The 16,409-nt window shown below is 29.2% G+C and overlaps 3 protein-coding genes and 2 long non-coding RNA genes across 5 annotated transcripts; 3 read left to right on the top strand and 2 right to left on the bottom strand.

The window, feature by feature from the left end:
* The first annotated feature begins 70 nt into the window (after window positions 1-70).
* Window positions 71-581, top strand: LOC107067950 (uncharacterized). The gene is made up of 2 exons (XM_015323902.2): window positions 71-364; window positions 446-581. Exons 1-2 carry the CDS (start codon window positions 71-73, stop codon window positions 494-496), a joined length of 345 nt encoding a protein of 114 aa, XP_015179388.2. The 3' UTR covers window positions 497-581.
* A 467-nt stretch (window positions 582-1,048) lies between these two features.
* Window positions 1,049-1,678, top strand: LOC149031575 (uncharacterized). The gene is made up of 2 exons (XR_016177667.1): window positions 1,049-1,183; window positions 1,557-1,678. It is a non-coding gene; the product is annotated as an uncharacterized LOC149031575 (long non-coding RNA).
* A 28-nt stretch (window positions 1,679-1,706) lies between these two features.
* LOC149031574 (uncharacterized) lies at window positions 1,707-6,933 on the bottom strand. The gene is made up of 2 exons (XR_016177666.1): window positions 2,750-6,933; window positions 1,707-1,989 (listed from the first exon to the last, which is right to left on the bottom strand). It is a non-coding gene; the product is annotated as an uncharacterized LOC149031574 (long non-coding RNA).
* Window positions 6,934-7,074: 141 nt separating this feature from the next.
* Window positions 7,075-14,794, bottom strand: Wdr59 (WD repeat domain 59). Its single transcript, XM_015323861.2, has 19 exons — window positions 14,452-14,794; window positions 14,311-14,360; window positions 14,103-14,238; window positions 13,805-14,018; window positions 12,796-12,929; window positions 12,577-12,726; window positions 11,567-11,726; window positions 11,413-11,492; window positions 11,264-11,330; window positions 10,989-11,197; window positions 10,657-10,920; window positions 10,403-10,553; window positions 10,140-10,333; window positions 9,922-10,058; window positions 8,839-9,051; window positions 8,634-8,760; window positions 7,702-7,862; window positions 7,363-7,616; window positions 7,075-7,280 (listed from the first exon to the last, which is right to left on the bottom strand). Exons 1-19 carry the CDS (start codon window positions 14,503-14,505, stop codon window positions 7,141-7,143), a joined length of 2,895 nt encoding a protein of 964 aa, XP_015179347.1. The 5' UTR covers window positions 14,506-14,794; the 3' UTR covers window positions 7,075-7,140.
* LOC107067953 (uncharacterized) lies at window positions 14,794-16,162 on the top strand. The gene is made up of 2 exons (XM_089175682.1): window positions 14,794-14,898; window positions 15,468-16,162. The coding sequence occupies exon 2, from the start codon at window positions 15,607-15,609 to the stop codon at window positions 16,021-16,023; it is 417 nt and encodes a 138-aa protein (XP_089031808.1). The 5' UTR covers window positions 14,794-14,898; window positions 15,468-15,606; the 3' UTR covers window positions 16,024-16,162.
* The last annotated feature ends 247 nt before the right edge of the window (window positions 16,163-16,409 follow it).

The following is a 16,409-nucleotide window of genomic DNA, read 5'->3' as shown; positions in this document are numbered from 1 at the left end:
TTATATTCTAAATATTACAAAAGGCAAAGGTTTTAATTTTGTAGTTGCAAACTATTCCATCTTAGACAATATGGTAGATTGTTTAGATATTGTTAAAACTTTAAAACATTTAGTAATGATTTACGATTGTAAAGAGCCTACTTATAATGCAATACCACTATCTAATTTTATACAATCCCTAAGTATATACGACTACTGTTTACAAGACCTTATTAAGTTGCCAGCGAAAATTAAGAGAGAAGCAGCAGATCTGGTGAGAACAGCTCTTAAAATGGGCAGTTTAAAACCAATTATATCACGAAGACTTTTTCTTCAAGGAGCAACAGAAGAAAGAAACATTAATGCTTGTGAACGTTATGGAAAAGTAAATAATTATTTATACTATTTATCTAATAAAATTTGATTGTATTTTTTGACAATTATATTACAAATGTATTTTTTTCAGATTTTAGTCAACTTGCAAGAAGATAAAACACTTTCCAATTTCATTCCTTAATTTTGGTTCCATAGCGATAAATGCTACCTCGTCATAAATGATTATAATATCTTTGGCAAAGTACTAATCGAATGAATGATCGAACAAGGAGTTAAAAAATTAATCATTGCTTCTGATATGTCTATAAAGGGTCACGAATATGCGGTCCTTAAATGGCGCAAAAATGGAGTAACGGTCATTGTCCGACATGAAAATGACTTAAGCAATGTCACATGTATCGAGAAATTATTCAAAGAAGTCTTAACTATAGGTCCACTAGATGGCATATTTGATCTACAAAGAATGGAGATTGATTCTTCAATTTCTTCGTTGAAGTATTTCAAAGTTACTGAAATAATAGATGAATATAGCAGAAAGTTCTGTCTATCTCATGTAAAATTTTGAATTTTCTCTTCGTTCGACTTAGACGGAGATGGTTTAAGAGGCACTAATATTGAAAAATTATGCAAAATAAGAAAAGAATCTTCCCTTCATGGTTTATTTATTTTATTGCCTAATCTTTTAGAAAATGCAGTAGTTGACGATAAATTTAAAAATGTATATTACAAAAAAATGTCATTACTTTTAAAACGACTAAATTCTATACTATGCACAAAATCTTCAGTAATCGCTGTTCGGCATTTAATAAAAGATAATTCCGTAGATGACAACGAGCAAAATATCCTCGTTGGGGAGACCGAAAAGGAGGTAATTCATTTTAATTTTATGTCGTTAATATTATTATCTTCTTTTTGATTCGATTAGCTAACGATATAATTATTTTTAATATTTTTATTACATATGTGCCCATAATTATGAAAGTGGTTTAAGTTAAAATTAAAAAAAAAAAAAAAAGAAAAGAGTTTATCAGTTATTACGCACCACATTATTTTAAACTAAATAAATTCAATGTAATTTTCACGATATTGTCAAAAATAAATCGTTAGATAATTTTTGTTATTTCAATATTATATAAAATTCATATCGAAACAAGAGATACATGACTTAGACCACTTTCATAATTATGGGCACATATAAGTTTTACATCTCATTAATCATGATTGTGTATGAAATTATTTAGCAACGATTTGAAGAAAAGGATCCACAAGAAGAAATTCTTGGATTTAATATATAATAATATTAATTCGGAACTAATTTTTGAAAAATATATATAAGACAATTAGAGTAATCTTTGAGAACTTTCAAAGAAAATAACCGAGAAAAAACAAAATTGTGTTGCATATAAAAGAAGAGTTTATTTTATTTACTATATCTTTATATTATTTATTTACTATATAAAATACAAGAAACAGTTGCCTTTTTGTCTATATATGTAGGTACTGAAAGCAATTATTTTTGACATACTTTTATTTTACCTAATTCAGAGAGTTTCCAGCATTAATAATTGCTTCAAACGTAGTTTCCAAAAAAGTAGTAATTCCAAAAAAAAGTTGTCGAATTTCGTTAGATCAGAAATTATCCCCAATCCCGAGATGGTATTTTAGACCAAGGATCTAGAAAATAATATTTTATGAAACCAATAAAAAAAAGTACTGTAATATGACTGTTGAGAGAAATTTTTCTTTGTCAGCAAAAGAGGCACACATATACTCAGGCATACATAAGGAACAATTTAAACAGGCTTACATAAGGAACAATAAGGGCGGCTATTTCTATTGGTCGGATTTCCTTAAGGACGATGGGAAGAAGTGAGAGACGTACGGAAGTATCTGTGTCGTTTCACAAATTACTGCCGATTAGTGCAAAATGTTTTTCCAACATCTTCTATCAAAGCATTTTACATACGCTTTCGAACAGTAACATATTTTCGTATAAAAACTAATGTAACCCTCTATGGGCCAAATTTTGTTTTTCACTCGAAAAAAATTGGGGAAACGAAAAATCAGCAATTATAAACATATATATAGATATATATATATGCACATGAACAAAAAATTTTTTTGGTTAAACAATTTTTTTACAGTATATTCACTATGACTTTCAGGTAACAACGGCCAAAATTTCTACGAAACAATTTTCACTTGACGTTACAAATAAATACATATGAATATACTTCATCTTTTCGCACGTTTTTTAATGGAAGTATTGTACTTGGTATTCTTTTTATATTCTTTGTAATTGTTTGTAGATTTAAAAATTAAGATGTATATGACATTTAATTTTAAAAAAACTAAAATTGTTTATTAAAATGGTGAAAAATGAATATGTTACTTGAAAGTTACACGTGCATATAAAGGATTAACTTATTCTTACCTAATTTCCATCTTTCATGATCTAAAATCGAGCAAACTTTCCCACTTATTAGATTCCCCGCTATTAATTCATTGATATTGCAGCTGCTAGGAAATTTTCCGGATATTCCAGAAATGATCACTGCACTATCTTCTGAACCTTCTAAATTCATAATTGCTTAATGTATCTATACAGAAACTACGATCAAATACCACTTTGGTTGTTAACTGAACCTATTAATTGTAGTAGCTGTTGTTTATATAGACTTCGGAATAGTAGATCTAATTTAAATTGATATTTATGCCATTTGTTTTAAAAATTTAAATATCTTACGCGTATAAAGCATTGTCATTGTAATTTTATTTTCAAAATATCTTATATTGCGTCGACGATTAAACGATTCAAATTACTTCCTTTATTTCAATTTAAAAATATGTAACTGCTGTTACATATTTAGTAGGAGTATTGCGCCAAGGCAATATCAATTCGTAAAACAGACAAGAGAATTAATATATTTTTATGTAGTTCATTCAAAAATATGTATCGAACATTTTTAATGCCTTATTAAAGTTTGTACATATTATAATAAAATAAAAATGTATAATATTGAAAAGCGTTATTAAACGCTATATTATAAATTCAAATTGTAATTAATATTTTTTATGCTATTTTCATTTATCTGATAGCAATACTTTACTCAGTAAGCATACCTCCAGTTGTAAGTATTGCATTTCTAACTAGAATTAAATTAGTAGATAAGAACGATGATGCACTTACAATAAGAAAAAGAAAGAGAACAGTGAGTAAAAAAACATTTTGGTTTTTATTTTCTGTTAGTTTTGTAATACAACGTCTAAATTACGTATAAATTAGTGTTACGCATCTTACAACCATTTATTTTCAATCCTATTTGTAATCGTTAATTTTACAAAAAATTCATTGACATTTTTCATAGAAATATATTGACCTAAACGTCATTACAAAAGCAAATTTCGTTATTCAACTAAAATTATGTCGAGTGGAATACGTAGTATGATTGTGTGTGTGCGTGTGTATGACAAAGCGTTTAAAAAATAAAAGTAAGTTTGGCACGTGGAAAGATGTTTGCTTGTGGTAGAGCATTGTGTGGTTTGCGCGTGGCATGTTAGCGTTTACTCAGGGGTCATAGGTTCGCCATCACTAAAATAAGACTTCTAATTCCAAAGTCAAATTTTGAAATATCAGAGAACAGATCTAATTGACGACACGACATTTTGACTGTGTTAATTAATCAAATGTGAAGAATGAGTTTCCAATTAATATTTTAATGAGTAAATTGAATAACGTTATTGCGCTTATTAGTACAGTCTTAAGAATTTTAATTATTAGCGTATTAATTTTATTAACACGATATTTTCAATATAGTACGTTTGAGATCAGGTAAAATTTCTACTCACTCAGTGGATAAACGTTAGGCTAAAACAAAAATGTAGTTATTTCTGAAACTTAATGAGGAAGAAGACTTCTAGAATGTATTCAAGGGAGCTTGCAGGTGTGACCTACAAGTTGGCGGGTTGATTAAGCCTTGGGTACGATGATTTTCTAAAGAGGGTACCACAAGGGAACTTGTAGGCAACCTAGCAAGGTGAGGTTTCTGATTGAACCTTGAATACGGTGATTTTCTAGTCTAGAAGCCACTTATAGTTGATGTAACAGAGAAGACTTGTGAAATGTATTCAAGGGAGCTTGCAGGTGTGACCTTACAAGGTACGGGAGTTACCGAACCTTGGGTACGATGATTTTCTGGTCTAGAAGTCACCAGTAGTTGATATTCTATGAATCAGACTCACATGTCACAACAAAGATGATTTTCTCAGACTCAGATATTATAGTCAAGATACTCAGATGCAAGAACCACAGCTAAGATGATGTTCTAAGAAGCAGGTTTCACAGGACACGTTTTGGAAGATGACAGACTGACAGCTCTGCATGAAGCTGGCGAACTTCTAAAATCTTCGTCTTAAAAACTTCTTGAATGTGTACGATAACGTTCTTTAAAATAAAAGCAAATAAATATTAAGGAAATGTAATTTAAAAAGTAACAAGTAAAACACAAAAAGAGTAACACAATTTTTCTTATTTAATGTAGAGAACAACTTTTTCACAACCGATATCGAAAAGAATGGTTTTGCATTTGATACAACTGAACAACTGATTACGATCTTTTTTTTTTCTTAATATCTCAATTCATTCATAAACAACTAACGTTTTATTGATTAGCAACTAAAATCTTAGCAACCGAAAACTTATTGATTAAAATTTAAATCTCATGATCCGAGTCAAATCCTCATCAAATGATCCGAGTCGCAATCCGCCCCCTTGTACGACCTAACATCTAGTTCTCCTATTTACGTCTCGGTCTACCTAGTGGTCTTTTCCCGTTCGGTAGGAAATGTTTATGGAACAACACCCTGTATATGTACATAAAAAATCCAAACAAAAAAAATAGATAAGTAATTTGTAACATAATTCACATCATACAGATAATAAAATAGTTACTTCATTAATAAATTAATTATGTCATTTTTTTGGGTAATTAATTATGGTTAACAAAAAAGTTGTTTATCTTCCGTATGAAATTAGTCCGTTAATAAAGGTAAGGTACACAAATTTGTTTATTCAAATCTTATATAAGTTTAGTTTGCTAGATGGACGTTTTTAATTGTTGGAGTTGTTTATGGATTTAATAATCATAAAAAATATCACGCTTTGGAAAGTGCATTACGTGAGGAAGAAGCAAGAATAAGACCTATTAAAGAAGCTCAACTTGCACGTGAAAAAGCGATTCGCGATGAAAGTATAATTCTTTTTGTTTTTAAAATAATACATTATATTCAATATTAACACACTATCGTCGGGAACGTGGGCGAAAATGAGCGAAATATGAAAGCAGTGCACTTTTTAGAAAACACGTTATATCTTCACATCTAATAATAAGATTTCAATGAAATTTGAAAAATAGCTATCAAATAGTATTTCGAAAATGTAGAAAACTTAAACTCAATGCTATCAAAATTAATCAACTGAATTTATGCTACTTTGTAAGCACGATACTTGCAGTGTCAAAATAGCACACTTCATCAAATTATTAGTTTTTCTTAAAAATTCATAAATTTAGGACTAAACACTGGTCAGGCTTTGCAGAAAAAAAAACAAGCATTAGTAAGTGTTTTACTGAAAATTAGCTTACGTTCTGTATAAAACGTATTATTACGCGACCCGCCGACCAGCGCCAGTCTGTGGAACGGGTAGAAATACCCGACTCGCCGATAGTGTGTTAATATATTGAATATATATGCATTTATTCAATTTTTATTTTCAGTCGAAATACGAGAGTTGGAGAAGTTATTTCTTAATTCCTCTTTTGTCAAAGAAAGTCAAGAAAATCTTGTTAATGAGGAATAAAATATACCATAATAATAATAATAATAGCTGAAAAAACATTAAATATTAATGATCAATTAAATTTGTTAGTACAATAGGAGGGGGACCCTCTATAAAACGAGATATAATACGTTTTACAAGGGACACTTGCATCTTTTGTATTGGCCTCGATTAGACTTGTTGATGTTTTTCAAGTCTTGGCTGAAGCTGCAGCTTGCTTATCCATCTTCTTTATCTTGTTAGATGCCCTTATCTATTCTCAAATTTGTTCCTCTTCCTCGCAACTCTTGTGCTCTTGTAACATAATATTTTTAAGAATATGGGTTTCTCTTGTCACTTCAGAGACTAAACTGTTTTTGAACGCAGTTCCTTCCGATTGGAAGGAGGTGATCAAGGCATCCGTTATCCTCCATGAAACGGACCTTGCATGCAAACTCCTTTGGGTGGGAATCCTCATTAGCCCAGGTTCTATACTTACAGTATTTATCGGCATCGACACCGGGAGTCAATCGGGAAGGGCATTGCCACTTGGATCAAGCCAGGAAAAGGGCAAAATCTCTTTCGATGAGATGAGAATGAGAGAAAATCATTGCTTGTCAGGACAGGGGCGTATTTTTAAAGTAGGCTCAACCAGTCCTGTTGAGATTAAAGAGTGATGCTACGCTACACTCTACCAGGCCCCTAACGCAATGACGCAATTTTTAGTCCACGTTATAGGCCCTACTGTATATAATTAAAAAAATAAGATTAACAATAAATTATATTAATACTTAGCTAATAACCCGGTCGTGTCACAACGAACTGTGAGTCTTCCACCGCGCATTTTTCGTCTTGCTAACGTAAATATGGGAGATCTCCTCAATCGGTTGGCTAAGTGTTAATATTAATAGCCATGCAGATAATTTCTTCTAATAACTTACTCCTTATGTTTAAAATACTATTTCATTGTGATAAGTAATATTTTTTACTAGTATTTACATTTGCGTTATTTACATTTTTAATAGTATAGAACTTTCTTGTAAACAACAACATCCACAACCTGCTGGACAAACTGTTTCATTAACAAACCAAGCTGCTAAGTGTTGAGTATGTCCACCATGGCCACAAAGAATGCAAAAGTTGCTTGGTCCTAGAAATATTGCATTAATATAAAATTGTTGAAATTTATTACATCATTTTTGGTATTATTATTATAACAATAATATACAAACCTCTAACTGAAATATGACAAACTACGCATTGAAATGTTAAACGTTTACAGTTTAAGCATTGAGGACCTCTGCAAACTTTACCACAGATTTGACATTCACTTTGGAATTCAACACCTTTATGTATATCAATTGGCATTAAGCTTACATGCTTGAGCACTTGTGCTCTTGCATCTAACAATTGCCATCTATGTAATACTTCTGCGTATGCTTTTTTATATCCATTATAAAGTGCTGTATATTTGTCGTCAAGTACTCTGTTGGGATTATGACTTAATCGTTAATTTAAGTTTTATGACAATTTAAAAAAAAAAAATTAAATTATAAATTTTGTATACTTACTTAATATTTTTAACAGAATCTCCAAATGTATCTTGCATAGTTTTCAAATCGTCTAAAGATTCGGACCATGAATTGGATCTATGTTGTTTTAAATTTGGAAAATTACATCCGTCTAGTGTTGTATCCGCTAGATGAATTGTATGATACGGGGAACCACCAGGCTAAAATGTGTATTTTGTTGTTAATATATTATTGGGTTGGTAAGAAAGTAATTTCGGTAGTAAGTAAATATACAGGGTGTTCAAAAAAAAGCATTCAATATTTATATGGTAGATAGGGAGGGCACACTGTGTTGAGTAAAAAAGTCCTAGTAAACATAGGTTTCGAAAGGTCAACCGTTCCCGAGATATAAACATCTGAAAAGTTCAGTGAATGGTCTCAGGAAATAAAAGAAACAAGAGTAACAAACAAAATACTTTAACTGGCCTTTAAAGTAATCGCCATTTGCTACAATACAATTCTGACATCGATTGTACAGCTGTTGGAAACTATCAGCAAACGCTTCTTGTAGCACTGAGGTCACGCTCACGATTTCTAAAACCGTTGCGAAGCGTAAGCCTTTCAGAGCTAATTTAAGGAGGGGAAACAGAAAGAAGTTTGCTGGCGACAAATCTGGAGAATAAGGAGGATGTGGAAGCACAGTGACCTCGCGTCTACCAAGAAAGTTGAGCATTTTGCTCCATTTTGCGCTGCATGTTGTAATGACACAGAGTTATCACCCTGACCCTGTTAGCTGGGTCGCAGCATGTACCACCGCTTCACTGCTATGCTTTGCACGATAGGAAGCGTTTGTTGACATGTCCTTCAATGTGTATGCGCGGGCACCTCATCCTCGCCAGCGCGGTTTGTAAAATATGGGACCATTCATCGAACTTTTCAGACGCACCATGTATTAAAAATGATTACTTTTAAAAGACAGCGAGTACACTTACGCTGACATTAACAGATTTGCTAACTATTCGTGTTTGTGTAGCATCTACATTTTCAGATCGATAGCTAAATGCACAACTCAACATACCAGCCATTTGTATGTCAGATTGATTAGCATAATGCTGAATTCTGAAAAGTAAATATAAGTAGAATATATACTTTTTGTTATATTACAAATATATTTTGTTGTTACAATAAAACACTTACAAAGAGTGAATTAAATTTTTTCCAAATGGATGTAAAGTCCATGGTGCAAGATCATTTTCTGACGTTTGAAATAAGTTTTGTCCTATATTGGAAGAAGATTGTGATATAACAAGTGCAGCTAAACACCAAGCTTGTACCAAATCAGCTCTTTCCAATGTAGCAGCAACATTTGCATTATACTGACACATAGCTGGAATATCTGTTATATTAATACTACAACAAAGAATAAGTTTTGACAAACTTATATTGATATATATATATATTATTATTATATTTATATATTTATATTATATATTTATTTTATTATAATTAAATATTAAATATTATATATATTATATTTTAATTTATTTATTTTTATTTAATTATTATTATTTAAAATATATTATATTTTAAAATTTAATTACATATATTACAATTAAATATTAAAAAATTAAATATATATATATATATATATATAAAGATTATAAAAAATAATTAAATCATTCTTTTATCGGATTGATTAACTCCATAAAATAAAAAGCAATAAAACTTGATAAAATAATATATATTGTTATATCATTTATTATTAAATGAATATTTCATCATATTAAGTCTAATTACTGAGGAAATTTATTTCTAATATAAAGAGTTAAATACAGTAATCCCTCTCCATTTATACGGAATAAAAAAAAGAAAATAAATAGAACTACGAAAAGTGTCAGAATTTTTGTTAATAGTGCCAATTGTGTGTGTGTGGATTCATTTAGATTATACAATCGAATAACATTATTAATTTTGTCATCTTTTTCTAATATCTGGATAATTTTTAATTTGACTTTTAAACTTATTTGGGTTTTTGCCCTTTTCTTAATTATTTTATTACTAGTAATCCTTGTGAGTGTTATTACTTTTAATTTCATTAATTTTTGATCACACTTAAAATGAATTTTCCTAAATGAGAGACCGCATAAATAAAGGAATTATTGTATTAATCAATTGCTTTAATAGTAAAATTATAAAAAAAATGTTTAAATTGAAGTTAATACTTAATTACGATAAAATAATACTATATTAATAATATATGATATTTCTTGTTATACTCACATATATTTTTCTGCTAGTTCTTTACTAACAAAAAATAGAGACGAAGCATCATAAATTGTAACTAATGAACGATAATTTTTACAACATGGTCTATCGTGTATCCTATTTGTACCATGTAAATTACGTCTTATGTTTTTCTATTAATATCAATTTGATTATTACTATTTTCATTAAAAGATAATATGTATAAAAAATGTTGTAAATAATATTAAACTTACACGGTCTTGAAAATAAAAAGAACTGATTGATATACCATCATTGGATGCCACATAAGTATTTGGATACATATTCATAAAATGTTCTCCATTATTGATTCCGCTTCCTAAAGCAGATAATGCTCTAGGTGTTGTACTTTCAGGTTTTACCGAAGACCTTCTTGGATATGATGATCGACCAAAACATACAAGTATACCTAGAAACACATATTAGTATTATAGATAATATTAACAAATTTTTCAATGTTTACAATATGTCTACAAACCTACACAACAAAATTTGGCACCGGATGTTCGAGGAAATGGTATATATGCATCTTGATAATTAGAACACATATTAGAAGAATTTAAAAAGTTTGCATTATCCTGTATATAATAATCTAGATGAGAGGTCTCATTTTCATCTTTTTTGCATATCTATAATAACATAAAATATATATATATCATTATATATATATATATATAATAATCTATCTACGATCGAAATATTAGAATACAAAATGTACAATTATTTATTTACTTGTTCTAATGTTATAATCAATTGTCTGAGACATGGTTCTAAACAGGATCGATTTTTTCTGACACGTTGTTGAGCAGTTTGTTTCAATACTTTTAATAATTTTGCCATCGTCGCATTATCAATGCTTGTTCCTGGGCAAAATTGGAATGTAGGTTGTGCATTGTATGGATAATTTCTAGGGAAATTTACTTTAAGTACTACATTATAATTAGTGTTACACGCTGTAACAGTACAACTTCGTTCACTTGCATCCATAGCATTTACCTAAATAATTATTTAATATTTATATAAAGAATAATAAATTTGATTATGTTTATTTGAAATTATATTACCTCTATATTTGGTATATTCATATTTATTAAAGAAAATTCTTGTTGTAATGTTTTTGGTTGAGTAGGTGATGATACATCCTTTGTATTTTCCGAAAATGTACTTAATTCTGTACTTGATGCAGAATCATCAACTTTTGTTTCTATATAATTTGTTTCCTGGTTATTTTGTGCATCATTTATTTGAAGTTGTTGAACAGATTGCAAAGAACCTGGAAAATCGCATAAATCAATATTCTTTTTATATCTATGTATAAATAATATTAATTCATACATACTTAATGCATTATCTTTTCCATATTGGGAAAAAACTGATGCGTTATCGTCAATGTCATGTCCACATAACTAAAACATTATAAATATTTATAAATATCTTATTTTCTTTATGAATATTCAATTATCATAGTATATTCTGTAATTATCTTACCTTTTTTAAAAAAGGATCAATTTTAAATACCCTTAAACATTGATCCTTTGACCAAGTTATTAATTCATAATCCGTATTTTCTATGTAGAAATGAATTTAAAGAGAGATATTTTAAATGATTAATATATATTGTTTAAAATATTAGATATAATACCTAATTTTTTATGTCGCCATTGGAACTCTAAAACAACATCAGTATGTCCTACAAAAGTATATATGGGAGCACTAAGATTTGATGTATTCCATAATAAAAGGCTATTCTCTCCCCGTCTTAACTGTGGTACTACAATCGTTACTAATCCTTCTCCAAAAGGCTAGAAAATGAAGGTTTTCATGTATAAAATATACTTCATCATATTTACTGTATTTCACCTATATTATTATAAAATATGTTAATAATCATAACTTTGTTTATATTCTTGGATAATACAGTTTAAACATTTAATTTTTTCATTTAACCAGTTATAGCATATGTTACGGTGAAATGGGAATATTTGGTGTTATGACGAGTATACACGTTATATAGAAAAAAGTAGTTATCATTTTCTATTACAATCGTAATTTTAATGAAAACTAAAATATATTCGTTTTATTTTTAGATGTTTAAAATATTTTGAGATTAATTGTAAGACGAAATGAAATGAAAAAAAATATAAATAATTGTTATGAAAATATTGTGTATAGTGTAAACAGAAAGTAAAACAAACCTGGCCAATTAAACCTAACGTTTCACATTTTTCAGATCAAATGAAGGAAGATCAAAGAATCAAGAAATTAATGTTCGATTTACGAGTTGCCATTATGTATTATATTTTGTTTTACTGAATATTATTTAACAACAGCAGATTCAATTTCTAACTGTAATTATTATTTGATTTTATATGAAAAAAAAAAAAAAAATATATATATATATATATATATATATATTTAAATGAAGTAAATCAAAAGAAGTTAGTAAAAAAAATGATTAATTCTATAAAACAACTAAAACAGTCATTTTTTTTTATTACAACTTAATTCAATATTATAACAGCTGCGCATACTTTTGTGTGACTCGTTATCGCTTTATTTTGACGATATAAATTTATTATTAAAGAATAAAATGAGATATTATCATGTTTAAGTAATACATATATTTAAAATTATATATTGAAGCTTACTTACTGTATATCGGGCTCTCCATACAGGAGAATTCGTTGTTAAAATATTTTCTGCCTTTTTAGGATTGCCAATATCAAAAATTTTAACCGTACAATCTTGACTAGACGTTGCCAATTGAGTTTGATTAAATGGACACCAATCTAAACCATGTATCTAAAATAATATAAGATTTTATAAATTACAGACATAATATATAATATAAAAAAGACTAAGTATAACAACCTTTGTTAAATGCGCTGCTATGTATTGAACAGGACTGTTTCCTTTACGTTGATCCCATATTTTAATATCTCCGTCATGAGTAGTAGCCAATGTATGAGATGATAAGCCATTCCAACGTACTTGTGAAGATCCAGCTATGTGTTCAAAATGTTCATTAATAATAAAAGTCATATTTCATTCTGAAAGTATACAGGATGATACAAAACAAGTGTTCAATATTTTAAAAGTTTATAGTAATTATCAGAAGGAATAAAAAATGTTGAATTAACAAGATCCTAAAATCAATTCAGTCGATGTAAATAAACTTTTATTATTTATAAGCGTTTGAGATATTGTTAGCGAATCTCTTGGTGACATATTGACTGTACATAGAGCAATTTGTTTAAAAAAATATATTAATTCAAGTTAGTCAAGATTATTTTATAAGCACAAATTAATACTATTATCAATAATGATTATTTTGTAAATGCAAATATAATATATGCATATCGTAGATATTCGATAATATGTCTTCTTTTTATTTTTAGTGTGATTCTAACATCTGTGGATCATACACTTTTAAATATATCTTGAAGTTTCTACCATATTTATTTAATATATTGTCAAAAGACTCGCTTATGATATATAGAATGCTTATAAATAATAAAAATTAGTATACATTGAAAAGAATTGTTTTTAGGACCCATGTTATAACTTTTTACTCTTTTTAATCAGTACAAGTATCACAAACTCTTAAAATATATTGAATCCTTTTATTTTTACCATTCTGTATAGCTGTATAGCTACAATATGCACATTTAAAAAAACGTTTCTTATTGCAAAAAAAATTAATAAAAAATTATGATCTTTGAGCCAATTTAAAATCAAATATGTTTTCATATCCATAAATAAGTTTTCTTATAGCAGTTTTTTAAATTGCATTATACACAGACAGTATTTATATAACGCAATATTTAATTCACATTAAACAGTGTTTTTTTTATTATATAATTTATTTCTCTTTGCTTACCAACTGCTGATAAAGATAAACAAGGTCTTCGTTGATCTCTTATATCCCAAATATGTATAAAAGTATCAATGCTACAAGAAGCTATGATGTCAGGTTCTTTAGGATGCCAATTTATATCATTAACTACACGGGTGTGTGCTTTAAGGCTATAAATAGTTTGCAATTCATATCCACCATTTGTTGATAGGTTCAATATTTCTATACGGGTATTACTCTGAGAAAAAAACGGATATTATTTTTGATGAAAATAAATGTTATTAATTAAATAACGATAAATTTATCAAATATTACTTCTTACTGATATTGCACATAAGTGACAATTTAACGATGTTGGATTCCATTCTGCAGAACCTACTTCATATTTACTTTGTCGTTGAAATTTTTTTAATGTCTCTTTGCATTCACCCAATTGTTTTATGGCAAAGTATCTACGACTATGGAAGATAGAAATTTGTAAATAAATTCATATTTAATAAATTAATAAATTAATAATAAATGTATTATACCCAGCTAGTAAAACATAATTGCCAGTTGCATCTATGGCCATAGTATTAGCCTGAAATTATTAATAAATATATGAATACAGTATCATTTATTATTTCATTGTATTTATATATTGAAAATCAATTGTTTAACATTTTACGTACCTGTAAGTCACGGTGTTCCGTAACCACATAATCATTACTCCAACGTTTTGACATTTTATAAATGTATACATGTACTTGTCAACATTCTGTTAATAAGGTTAGAAAATTTGTAAATACGTCAGGACGCACGTACATGCGAAGCAAGAAATTTTAATTCACACTGATATCTAGTTATGTATTCAAATCATTAAAATAATTATCTTAAGTCGATGAGGAATAAGTCAATAAAAAAAATATGAATTTAAATTCATTTTTTTTTATTGGATAAGGTTAATGTATATGTAAAGATGCACTTTTTAAATGCAAACAAGTTAAATACATTTATTTATAAATTTTTGAGAGACATAAAACAACTTGTTTATCCAGTGATCCCAGAGACTTTAGTTCGTCTGATCGACACAGGGGCGCAAAATTATCGTACACACATATTCAAGGCTGCTTTTTAAGGTAGTATTTGATTGGCTAATGCTCTCTAAAATAAAACTAGATACATACTGCTTTTTCATTCGCAATTATACGCGCGTAATTTGTCATACGTTAAAATAAATCACTTTGCCAGGGGTTTCCATTTTTATTATTAATTGTGATTAATTAATTGTAATTAATTTTAAGTTTAACAAAAATTAATCTTTTAATTAATTTTAAATAAATTTTAAATAAACAATTGAGGGTTTTGAGAATTGCTGATTATGAATCTGATATTATTTTTTTTGTTGAAAAACAAAATAATAGACTCAAAATCAAAGATAATTTGGACAAAAAAAAATAAAACAAAAATTTAAATTATTAATAATTTTAATATTTAATACGTTGACTACTGTGTAGGTCACCGGTTACTTAAACACGACCAATAGGAAAAATACATAATTAAAGTAAATATCGCGATACTAATAAATTTTGTAATAATACCATTGTTTTTATACGGATTTAAAGAAAATATTATAAAATTGTACATTAAAATTTATTTATTAAACTTAATTGTTTAAATTTCAATTCGTATATATATTTATTGGCAGTGTCAACAGAGTAAGGTTGCTCTGGGTGCCGGGTCATAGTGGCGTTCAGGGCAAAGAAAGGGCGCACGAGCTTGCCAGACTTGGAGCTTCACAGCACGATTTGGCAAACCAATGCCACATCAGCGTGTCAGAGGGGCTCATGCGGAGGAGGTCTAAGAAGTGGGCCACGGACCGCTTCAGGGATCTCTGGGTGCAAGGCCCTGGCATGAGGCACACGAAGGCTCTGTTTTCAGGGCCTTCGAAGGAGCTAGGTACCGAGTTGATCAACCTGGACCGAGCCCAATTGAGGCTGGTTGTAGGATTGGTCACCGGACACTGGCACCTTAGAAAGCACCTTACGCGACTGGGCCTTGCACAAGACTCGGTCTGTGGCAGGTGCGGTGAAGGGGAGGATACCCCCCTCCATTTCATAACTCAATGCGTTGGGCTCGCGGACGTCAAAAATAATGTCCTTGGGACCACCGTCAACAACTTCGACCTAGTGGGCTCAGGGGCGGCCAGACTCCTGCGCTTTGCAAGGGAGTCGGGGCTGCTCGCGGGACCGCTACGGTCATAGGTTTTTCCCCGCAAGGGGCCCGGGTACAATGGTCCAGAGACTGAGCGCCCGGGTAAACAAACCTCAAGGAAAAAAAAATATATATATTTATTATATTCAATATATAAAAAATAAATGTATATTTTCAATTCATTATAATTGAAGTGTGTGTGTTTTTTTTTTGGATCAACTTCTTTCGTCCTTACAACGTGGAAGTGGAAAAAGATAATATGTATTTTTTGTTTTTCAAACAGAAAGAAAGCACGTGCATGCTCTCGTAAAATGTAATGATAAAAAAATGTCTTATAAACAATTGAAAAAAGTGAAGAAATAATATATAATATACAATAATAAAATAAAACATAATATATAATATATAGTAATTAATAATTTAATTCCGTATGGTA

Source organism: Polistes dominula, unplaced genomic scaffold, assembly GCF_049000335.1.
Source record: "Polistes dominula isolate Pdom_NZ unplaced genomic scaffold, Pdom_raw_medaka contig_17, whole genome shotgun sequence".
Taxonomy (NCBI): Eukaryota; Metazoa; Arthropoda; class Insecta; order Hymenoptera; family Vespidae; genus Polistes; species Polistes dominula.
The sequence above is the reverse complement of the archived record's forward strand: the minus strand, read 5'-3'. Positions and strand labels throughout refer to the sequence as shown.